General features: G+C 41.4%; 1 protein-coding gene across 1 annotated transcript in view; it reads right to left on the bottom strand.

Moving 5' to 3' along the window:
- hgs (hepatocyte growth factor-regulated tyrosine kinase substrate) overlaps positions 1-11,716 on the bottom strand; it is a 50,159-nt gene that overhangs the window by 13,929 nt on the left and 24,514 nt on the right. The window contains exons 6-10 of the mRNA XM_048611089.1: positions 8,651-8,703; positions 7,714-7,782; positions 7,210-7,334; positions 5,241-5,267; positions 2,341-2,476 (exon numbers count right to left, since the gene is read on the bottom strand). Coding sequence (XP_048467046.1) covers positions 2,341-2,476; positions 5,241-5,267; positions 7,210-7,334; positions 7,714-7,782; positions 8,651-8,703 — 410 coding nt within the window. The remainder of the gene's footprint in view (positions 1-2,340; positions 2,477-5,240; positions 5,268-7,209; positions 7,335-7,713; positions 7,783-8,650; positions 8,704-11,716) is intronic.

The following is an 11,716-nucleotide window of genomic DNA, read 5'->3' on the forward strand; positions in this document are numbered from 1 at the left end:
TGGGTGGGTCAGCATTTATTGCCCTTCCCCAATGGTCACTGGCTGGGCCAGCATTTATTGCCCTTCCCCAATGGTTACTGGGAAAGTGGTGCTAAACTGCCTTCTTGAACCACTGTTGTCCGGTTGGTGTAGCTACACCCACAATGCTATTGGATAAGGAGCTCCAAAATGTCGATCCAGGGACAACAGAGGAACAGTTTCATGTCAGGATGGTAGGTGGAACTTGCAAGCAAAGTTGTTCTCATGCACCAGCTGCTCTTGTTCTTTTAGGCAGTTGTGCTTACAGATTTGGTAGCTCCAAGGAGGCTTGGTGAATTACTGTATCTTATAAATGGGACTTTGCATTGCTGGTGGAGGAAGTGCATATTCAAAGTGGTGAATGGGGTACCAGTCAAGTGAGCTGCTTTGTCCTAAATGGTGTCCAGCTTATTGAGAGTTGTTCAAATAGCACTCATCCAGGCAAATGGGGAGTATTGAGCTACACGCCTGACACGTGCCTTGTAGATGGTGGACAGGGTTGGGGAATATCAAGAAGTAAATACAATATTAGAATTAGGAGTAGGCCATTCAACAAGGTCATGGTTGATCATATTGTGACTTCTACTCCACATTTTTGCTGGCCAACATTGACTGTGACTCCTTCATTAGACAGGAATCTATCCACCTCCAATCTCTAGGAAAGTGTTCCAAAGACACAACCTTGGGAAAGAATTCCTCCTCATCTGTTTTAAATAGGAGAATCCGGATTTTTAAAACGTCTCATACTTCTGATCTCTCCCACAAAGGGAAAACATCTTTTCATCATTTATCCCATCAAGTGACAAGCATTGGAAGAAGCACCTCATATCCACCATTTAATAAGATCACAACCAACTGGATTATTCCCTCAGAGCCGCATTCCTGCCTAACCCTGATAACCTTTCACTGACCCTCTTATTTGCCAAGGATCTATCCAACTCTGCCATAAAAATATCCAAAGGCTCTGTTTCCATTGTCTTTACAGGAGGAAGGTTCCAAAGACTCATGACTTGGAGAAAGAATTTTGTCTCAGCTGTTTTAACTGAGTGACCCCTGATTTTTAAGCAATAACCCCTGGGTCTAGGTTCTCCCACAACAGGAATATCCTCCCCATTTCTACCTGTCAAGACCCCTCAGGATCTTCTTTGTTTCAATCAAGTCCCTCCTTACTCTTTTCTGAACTCCAGTGGATACTCCACTGGCCTGTCCAACCTCTCCTCATACAACAAGCCATCTGTTCCAGTTTCCTACCAAGCGAACCTTCTCAGAATGGTCTCTAAGAAAGGCTGTAAATCTGTTTAGGGAGACCAAAACACAGCACTCCAAATGTGATCTCACCAACATTCCATACACCTGTCGCAAAACATTCCTCCTTATATATATTCCATCTCCCTTCCACAAATGACACCTTCATCACTTGCTATACCTGCGTACTAAGCTTTTGCAATTAAATGTAGTAGTACACCCAGAACCCTCTGCACCTCAAATAATATGCTGTGTTTCTATTCTTCCTGCCATAGTGAACAAGTTTACATTTTCCCACTCTATCTGCCAATTTTTTGCCCACTCACTTTATCTATCTATGTCCCTTTACAAACTCTGTCTTCTTCACAATTTGCTTTCCAACCTGTGTGCCATCAGCAAAGTTAGCAACTATACTGTCATTGATTTAAATTGGAAACAATGCAGACCCAACACTGATCCCTGTCACATCCTGCAAACCCAAAATCAACCCATTTATGCTCAGTGTCTGTTTTTTTATTAGAGTAAGCCAATCCTCTATCCAAGAGATTGTGTTACCCCCCTCCACACCACAAAATCTTATTTGAGTAGCAACATCTGATGTGGCACCTTATCAAATGCTTCTGAAAATTCAAGTACAGTACATCTGCAGGATCCCCCATTTATTTACTTTGCTTGTTTGTTCAACAAAATCAAACACAATTTCTCTTTCACAAGATGTTGACTCCACCTGACTGCATTAAAGTTTTCTAAGTACCTTGTTATACCCTCTTTAAGAGCAGATCCTAGCATTTTCCCTAATGACACATTAGGCAAAATGACCTGTAATTTCCTACTTTCTGTCTCCCTCTTTACTTGTGTCATAGAATTCCCATTCTCTGACCTGCCTTGGTAGCTATACTGCATTTATATGGCTGGTCCAATGCAGTTTCCGGTAAGGATTTCAACGGCAACTTCCAGGACGGTGATATTTACAATTTCCTGCCATTTAAAACCTGATGCATCAGGTATGAGGTGAAATGTAATCATTTAAATTTTGAAACCCATTTCATCACAAATTCAAAATATCAAAGCATCTACTGTGCAAAAGGAAACTACAAACATGGTAAACTCAACTGGACTGCTGCTTACTTGCGACTGCTGGGATAGGGGGCTAGTCAGGTATTCAGGGGGAAGGTCAACTGGTGCTGAAGCTGTGGACTTGACCTCAGATTTCCTGGAAAAGGAACAAGAGAAAGGTCAACCTTTATTGGAACACAAACACCACTTCAATCTCTCAATGCAAGTGAGAACAAATTATGTGCTTCCTGGAGATCTGAAATGATAAGCATTCACGTACGGAAGCTTGGGAATCCAGACAACTACCTCACTGGAGCCTGCTAATGTTGGAATGCCTAGGTAAACACAATATAACACAAAAACACAATGGCCTACTTCACTAACACAAAAAGCTGTTGGGAAGTATAGACCAAGAGGTGCTGTTGGATTAAGTATTGGTAAGCATTTTATTTGTCAGTAGATCAGAAATCTCAGCTCACATATCAGACTCATGCTAGTATTTTGGAATTGTTGTAATTGAACATTAATGGTCAGGGGTCCAATGCTTCCTTCACGTGGTAACCATTAACTAGTGTGACCAGATCATTTGCTAGAACCTGAGGGGGAGACAGTACTCTTGCGGGCTGTGGCTTTGATGTAGCGCTCAGTGGGAAAAGAAAAACCATTTCAAATAGTTCCCATCACTTGCAACAACTGGACAAGAAATCAAGTTCTTGACAAACTTTGAGAATTGCCACTCTTTCTGCAGCTGGCTTGATGAAACGGAAGTCTGGTCTAGTTAGTTGCTGAATGTGCTTGCTAGGCACTTCTGCTCCATTAGCACATGGACCAGACAAGGTGAATGCCTCTATTGTGAGGAATAAGTCTGAAGCCTTGTTGGACAAGGAGTCATATCAAAGACTGTATTTTGACTTTTAAATATTCTCATAATGTCCTCAAGGGATGGTGGTAGCTGAATGGGAATAGGATAACCCTCAAACATTACAGCATTCAACAGAAACAAAAACAAAAGTTGCTGGAGAAGCTCAGCGGGTCTGGCAGCATCTGCGAAGAAACAATCAGAGTTAACGTTTCAGGTCCGGTGACCCTTCCTCTGTTCTGAGGTGCTGCCAGATCTGCTGAGCTTCTCCAGCAACTTCTGTTTTTGTTCCTGATTTATAGCATCTGCAGTTCTTTCGGTTTTTGTACAGTAATCAACAGCATGTCCACACCGGCTTCAGTTAAAACTTAATTTTAATTAATTCACAAAATTGTGGGCATCATTGGCAAGTTTATTGCCCAGATTATTCCTAATTACCTAGAGGGCAGTTGAGAGTCAAACACATAGCTGTGGATCTGCAGTCACATATAGGCCAGACCAGGCAAGGACAGTAGTTTCCTTCCCTAAAGGACATTACTGAACCAGATGGGTTTTTCCAACAATCGACAATCTTTCCTGGTCATCATGAGATTCTTATTTTACATTTGTTATTGATTTCAAATCCTAACATATGCCACAGTAGGATTCAAACCTGGCTCCCCAGAACATTATCTGGGTCTCTGCATTAATAATCTAGCAAAAATACCTCCAGGCCATCGTCTCCCCAAGATAAAAGTACCTAACTTGCACATTGTTGCCTGGTCAAGAGGGAACACTCCCCTGGATTTAACACAAGGTATTCATACATAGAACCCAGTAGCTTGGGTGATTGGTAGTGACAGAGTCACAAGAGTCTTGCCATCACAGCAACCCATTACATTACTGAATCTGGAAACCTGGTAATGTCTTTACCAGAGCAACAAAAGCTTGCACCCTTGCAGTCTGGGTTTACAGCCCTGCCACAACATTTAACTTGTGACAATACTGTCAGAGCAAGACCAGGAGGGAAAAGAAAACAGTTAAGGAAAACACTAGAGATCTTTCTGAAATGCTGGCGTGTGGATTGGATCTTCAATGGGAGCCTACTGAAATACTGGAAAAATTAACCAAAGAATATACAGATAATGCACACATTCACAGTGGATTAGTGAAGGCTCTCTGAAGGATTGCATCTCTGCCTGGATGTTTTATCACTTGAAGATGCAGTCAACATTACTTATCCTCTTAATATGGGTACTACCTACTTTAATCCAGATCATTCCAATGGTAGAGACATTTTTACATTTATTTTAACTTTCCTACCCTCTAGACCTCATGACTTCCCCAAACCAATGCCAAAGAGAGAGAGACTGGAAATTAGCACAGTGCCCACTCTAGTTCAGAATATGGAGTCACACAGCATGGAAACAGACGCTTCGGTTCAATTAGCCCATGACAACCATGTTCCCAAACCAAACTAGTCCCACTTGCCCGCGTTTGGCCCATATCCCTCCAAACCTGGATTTGAATGTTGTAACTGTATCCACTACTTCCCCAGCAGTTCATTCCACATACAAATCACCCGGTGTTAAATAGTTCCCCCTCCTGTCCTTTTTAAATCTTTCTCCTTTCACCTTAGAAATACGACCCCCCCACTAGTTTTGAGGTCTCTCACGCTAGGGGAAAGACCTTTGATAATCACCTTATCTATGTCCCTCAATTTTATAAAGCTCTATAAAGTCACCCCTCCACCTCATATGGTCTAGGAGAAAAAATCCCAGCTGTGGGTATTAATTCCACTTTGAATGGTTCCAATACAGGGGAACATATTTTACCGATATAAATAGTGTAATCTAATTTACTGCAATCTCCTTAAACTTTGATGTAAAACTATGCTGTCAACATTTAATAAGCAGTGTTAAAGTACATATCTATACCACTTCAAATCTTTACAATCTTGGTAATTAGACATATAATTTACTCAACAAGCAGCAAAACTATTTTATACAACACTGAAGTTACGAGGTAATAATATTGGTTTAATTATAATCTACCAATTCAATGAGAATAAAGTTTGGCGTACATGTTACTGGTGTCAAGGTCTTCCTTTCTGTGAAAAAAAAATTATACGTCACCATGGAGGTACATACACACCATTTTTGTTTTAAAACTTCAACAACCTGGACTGTTGCACTCAGCCTACAGAAATAAACATTAATGGCAGGCAGACTGCAGCTCCTCACAAACATGCCTTCACAGTTTAATTGGTCCATTTCAGATGTTGCCCTCTTCAACTACAGGGGTTCTTTTACAAATTGAATTAGTAAGTGGAATCCAGCAAAGGGCAAAAAACAATATGCTGGACTTCTGAAAAGGAGCAAAATGTCTGACATTTCATTTTCGTTTCAAATAAGCAAGACACCAGCTACGGAAATGGGCAAAACGATAGTTTTTAATGCAGACAGTGTAAAGTCAGCTACATACCTGCATTTGGACTCGCACATAAAACAAAATACATCTGAATTGTGTATTTAAAAAAGTGATTTCCAAAGATCTGGCATCAAAATACGCCAAGGCGAATAAAGAATGGTCAATTTTAAGATCATCTCTATCAGATGAAATGACATGAGCATGTGTTCTTTATTCACAAACCTCACCTCTTGTTTTTAATTTTTTGGTTAAGTTTTTTTAATCGACATTAACCATGGTAAATTATTGTATCAATATGTTGCCCAGTTTTGACATGTCAGCTGTCCCTGTTGAAGGTTTCAGGCATTCTGTGGCTCTGCAGAGCATGTATTGGAACATTCACTCCCATTATTTTTATTTATGTAGGACAGTGACAGTCACCAAAACTACTGACAATTTGCTAGTAAATTACTAAAAATACTAAATCAGGACAGCACAGTGATTAACACTCAGTCCAATAAACTAAGATTGGGCATAGGTTCCTGTCAGGTTTCCTTCAGTTTTACAGTTAGGACACAGCTGGAATTGTGCACGCAGCTCTGGTCACCGCACTATAAAGGTTGCACTAGACAGTATTCAGAAGAGATTAACCAGAACGTTGCGTGGGCTGGAGTATTTTGGCTGTAAAGAGAAATGGGCTAGGCTTGGGTCGTTTTCCTTACAGCAGGAAAGGCTGAAGGGGATCTAATGGAGGTGGAAAAATGGAGGAAAAAACTTTTGTCCTCAGTAGAGGGGTCAATAACTAGGGACATTTATTTAAGGTAAGGGACAGGAGGTTCAGAGGTGACGTGATGAAAATTTTTCTCTACCAGATGTTGGGGATAGCTGCAACTCACCGGCTGAAAGACTGGTCTAGTTACGAACCAACACAACATTTAATCAGTATTTGGATGAACACTTGAAATGCCACAGCATACAAGGATACAGGTTAAGTACCAGAAAATGGGATTAGAGCAGGTAGGTACTTAATGGTTTGCACAGGCATGATGGGCTGAAGAGCTTCTTTACGTGCTGTAAAACTCTATGATTATGACATAATTCTGAACTACATACAGCAGGGGAGGAAGGTCATGGCATTTCCAGTTAGAAGAAAGTAACAGAATAAAGAGTTGTGCCTGGTGATCCTTTTCATCTCCTGTTGATGAACTACAAGATACACTAAAATGGTATAGGACTGTCAAATGAGCTATACAATGATACCATATTATGGCAGAAGTGAATTGGTATTAAACTGTATTCAGGTAGTTTTATGTCAACCATGAATAACGAATGAAGTGTTTATGTACCTTCCTTTGTAACATTCAGGATTTGCAAGACTGCACCTCCATAAATCCATAAAAACATTTATTTGGATGCAACTTGCGAGTTGACTTTGGTCAGGTGCTGCACCCCATCCCACACCCTCAAACCCCAGAGGAAATGCCTTACCTTTGCTCAACATCATCCAGAGTCTAGGCAATAATAGAGAGGGGTAAAACAGGAGACTCTCAAGTGCACAGTGACACTTTTACAGACATCCGACTAGCTGTTGCTGCACAATAACCAGCTCTGAAGTCCTACAGATCAAGAGCAAAGTTACTAACTTGTTCAGCTGCTCAAAGCATGGCTCACAAACTCGGACTTCCTTCTCAATCCCAAATTTGGGGATGGTGGAGGACTTAGAGGAACACTTTCCACAGAAGATCTGGCCACATGCTCTGCAATGATGCTGGAGAACAGAATTAAAAGCAGAATGGTACTCAACAAACAAATCCAGGATATCTCAGTTTGAGATGATAGTTCTTTTATGCACACAATCTGGTTATTTATCTTGCTATTCACAAATTGGCTGTCATATTATCTTCCATTACAACATCGACTGAACTGCAAAGGTAATTTATTGGCTACAAAACAGTAGCAGTTAAGGATAGTAATAAATCAAGCTTCTTTTCATTTATACTAATATCTCTCTAGTAGTGCAGTTACTTAAAGGCTGTCAAAACCTTTTGGCTGCACAATCAAAGAGTTAGATGACATGATCTGCATGAAAAATAACTGGTCAATAATAAAACAACCTTATCCACATGAAAGAGCAAGTAATAACTTACTTTCCTGGTTACCACGCCAAACTGCACCCTACATCGATGACATTCTTCAGCATCTACCCAATCAGGAGCCTACAGGGAGACAAATAAAAAAACCTTCGCATCCTTTAGGCTTGAGGCAAGATTTTCTTGCATTGCATAAACTAGCAGCCATATTTCCTACAATGTAAATACAGCAAACTCTGTTTTAACCAGCACCCTCAATAAACTGGCAAATGTTATATACCTCAATTACCAGAAGTTTACTGTATTATCACAATCTCCAAGCAGTCAGTTCGGGTGCAAGTGAGAAGGCGCTCTGCCTGTTAAGTTTCATGTAAGGCAAAATAGCATTATTTAAGTGATTTACGCTGTAAATAAAGTATAACAGTGATGCGTATACCCCCTACATTACGTTTCTATGACTTGGTGTATGCTTTTACATTGATTACATGGACCTCTTGACCAATGGGAATATTTGATCAACCAGCACACTCCTGGTCCTATGGGTGCCGGTTCATAAAAGGTTTGCTGTGCTTCATTGATTCTAAGGCACTTTGGGATGTCCTGTGGTTACAAAAGAAATCCAATTTTCCTTTGTCCAGCGTGTAATTACTTCCCCCGCAACAGGAACTAGGTACGGGCATTATTAGTATAATATTCAGAGGAAATTAAATCCTGCACAAATCGCTGAAAAAAAAACTCTTCTCATAGCTTCACACAATTTTCTGCAATCAGAATATGGACTCATGAGGGAAGTTGTGGTGAATTCACCACAACATTAAAGTTTGATCGTAAAGATAACAATATTTAGAACAAGAAATTTTGTAATAAACCGAGCAATAAATCAGGTCTTTTCAAGTTCACAACAGGATGCACTATCCCATGTCTTTTAGTTTACACATTAAATAGATCCATATCGACTCCAAATGTAGGCAAGGCTGGTAATGATACCTCTTACCCTTTCAGAAAGGAACATAGCATCGCTCTCTTTGAACTCTGGGAAGACGTTCCCTGTAGTGGTTAAAAAAAAATCAGAATTAAAACAGAACATTATAACACAAGGCCTCTGTGTCATAATTAATTTATACATAATTAATATGTAGTACAGATGCAAACTTAAGGATTCTTCTGGTGCAGTGGTAGCAGCCCCAACTCTGAGCTAGGAGGGCTGGGTTCAAGTCTCACCCACCCTAGTGGTGTCATCTCTCTACAGTTTGATTAGAAAATATCTGCAAACCCACACTTAAGCAAAATAGAGAGCAGAGAAAAGTTGTAAACCAAAGCCAAAAGGAAAAGAAGCTCAAGTTTGGTTAAAAACAAAGTTATATTGATACCGAATAAATAGCTTGTTTTAAATCAAATATTGCAAAATATTTGATTTTAAAGCAGATATTTACCCTGATTGCTGTGATCAGTAGCCTTCCAGCAGAATTAGTCAAAGTAACTGAATTGTCTGTTAATCTAAAATGCTGTAATGCAGGTGAGGTGCACTTGCCCCGAGGATATTATAGCACAGCCTGAAAAAGTAAAAGGAGTAGTGCTCCTCCCTCATGGGTACAGAAAGAAGAAAAAGCAGGTTTACACAGAGGCAATTAAAACAAACACACATTATATAGAAACCCAAGAAGTCATGATAGAGCTTGAAGGTTGGGTAAGGCATCAAAAAGAGTAATCAGTCAGTCAGCAGGAAGCAAAGTACACATCCATCTCTGCATGTGGTGTTACAGTTTATATATTAATCATTCACAGGACATTAAATAAGAGTAAAAACAACAAAAGTTTAATCAAAATATAGAACACATGTATTCATCTTAAGCCCATCATCAGAGCAAACAGCTAGGAATCTGTTAATGAAACCCTCATTTGTGCCTTAGGTACCTCTAGACTTGACCATCTCCACAGACTCTTGGCTGGTCTCCCACATTCAACCCACTGTAAAGTGGAGGTCGCCCGAAACCATGCTGCTCATTACTGAACTCCCACAGAGTCCCATTCCCCCATCATTCCTGTGCTCTGAGCTCTGGTCATTGTCGTCAGGTTAAGATTATCATCTTGGCTTTCAAAAGGGTGACTTCCTCATTTTCTCCAGTCCCACAGTCCTCAGATACCTGCATTCTTCCGATTCTGGCCTCTTAAGCATCCCAATTTTAACCACCTTTAAACCAGTTGCCCAGCTCCTCAACTTTGCAATATCCTCCCTGCAGCTCTCCATTTCGCTCTTCTCAAAGTTCATCTCATTAACCTAACTTTTAATCATTGAACCTAATATGTCCCTTATGGGTCTGTATATTTTGCTTAATATTGATCACGAAGCACCTTGGAATGTTTTACTATGTTAAAGGTGCTTTACAGATACGATGGCTGTAATTAATTCATCCAATGATTTGTTTAAACGAAGTGTTCATTCTGGTTGCTCAAACATTAAGCAGTCTGCTAAGTGGGAGACACAAACATCAGGAACGCTCTGGGGCTCAATTCCTTGACCTTGCTGATTATTTTGATCTCAAATGGAATCAGTGAGCATACGTTTTCTGCACAGGGATAATGATGGAAGACAGACAATTTTAACTAAGAAGTCAGAGACTACTGGTGCTTTAAAATAGCTATTCCTGTTCCCATTCATTGAAACTGCATGGGGCAAGTGTGGGGGGAGGTGGAGAAGAGAATGGGAATGTCAGACAAGACCAACAGTTGGACTTCAACTATGATGTTTCCCACAGCCAAATAGCTACTGACCAATGACATCAAACTGAGTCATGAGAGAGAGTCATTGGAAACTGCACACACGTTTTCTTCAAAAATAAAGCTGTTCACAGAGTGAGCTCATTACTGGCCAGGCCAAAATGGACGGCACATCCGTATGTGCCTGTGAGAAGGTGAGAGGTACTGCAGTCCATGTGGTGTCGGTAGATATAGTGTTATGAAGGGAGTTCCAGGATTCTGACCCCAGTGACAGTGAAGGAACAACAATGTGCTGCTAGATCATAATGGGGAGTGGCTAATGGGTGGTGCTCCCATTCATTTATTGCTCTTGACCCCCTAGGTGGAAGAGGTCACAAGGTTAGAGGGTGCTATTGAAAGCCTGAACCATTATTTTCATACACAGAAACCCGGAAGTGAGGCAATCCGTCGCAACGGACCCCAGAGTTTAAAAGCTGTGTGTTTGGGGTTGGGGGAGGGGGTGGAAAAGGAGGTTGGTTGATGTTCCTGAGAAGCATGTTTTTCCATTCACCTGTGGCACATGGGTGTGGCTGGCTGGCCAGTACTTTTTATTGCTTCTACCTCTTTGTCCTCGAGAACTGCCTTCTTGAGCCACTGCAGTGGGTAAACCCACAACGCCCTTGGTGGGGGAATTCCAGGATTTTGACCCAGCAACAGTGAAGGAACAGAAACATATTTCCAAGTCAGGATGGTGGGTGACGTGGAGGGGAATGTGCAGGTGGTGGCGTTCCCATGTATCTGCTGCCCTGGTCCTTCTTGATGGAAGTGGTCATGGGCTTGGAAAGAGCTGCCCGAGGTTCTTTGGTGAGTTTCTGCAGTGCATCTTGTAGACAGTACACACAGTTGCTACAGAGCGTCGGTGGTGCAGCGAGTGGATGTGATGCCAATCAAGTGGGCAGCTCTGTCCTGGGATAGTATCAAGCTTCTTGAGTGTTGTTGGGCCTGCACCCATCCAAGCAAGTGGGGAGTATTCCATCACATTCCTGACTTATAGATGGCTTTGGGGAATCAGGAGGCAAGTTACTCGCCGCAGTATCCCTAGCCTCTGACCTGCTCTTGTAGCCACTGTGTTTATGCGATGAGCCCAAGTGAGTTTTGAGTCAATGGTAACCTCAAGGATGTTGAGGTTGATTGGCTCGCCAAGCTGGTTTGTTGTTCCGCAGACGTTTCGTTACCGTGCTTGGTAACATCCTCAGTGCAGCCTCTGATGAAGCGTCGGTGTGTTTTCCCGCCTGGCTTTTAAACTCTGGGGTCCATTGCGATGGATTGCCTCACTTCCGGGTTTCCTCCATAGTGGAACGTA

Source organism: Rhincodon typus, chromosome 23, assembly GCF_021869965.1.
Source record: "Rhincodon typus isolate 14 chromosome 23, sRhiTyp1.1, whole genome shotgun sequence".
Lineage (NCBI taxonomy): Eukaryota > Metazoa > Chordata > Chondrichthyes > Orectolobiformes > Rhincodontidae > Rhincodon > Rhincodon typus.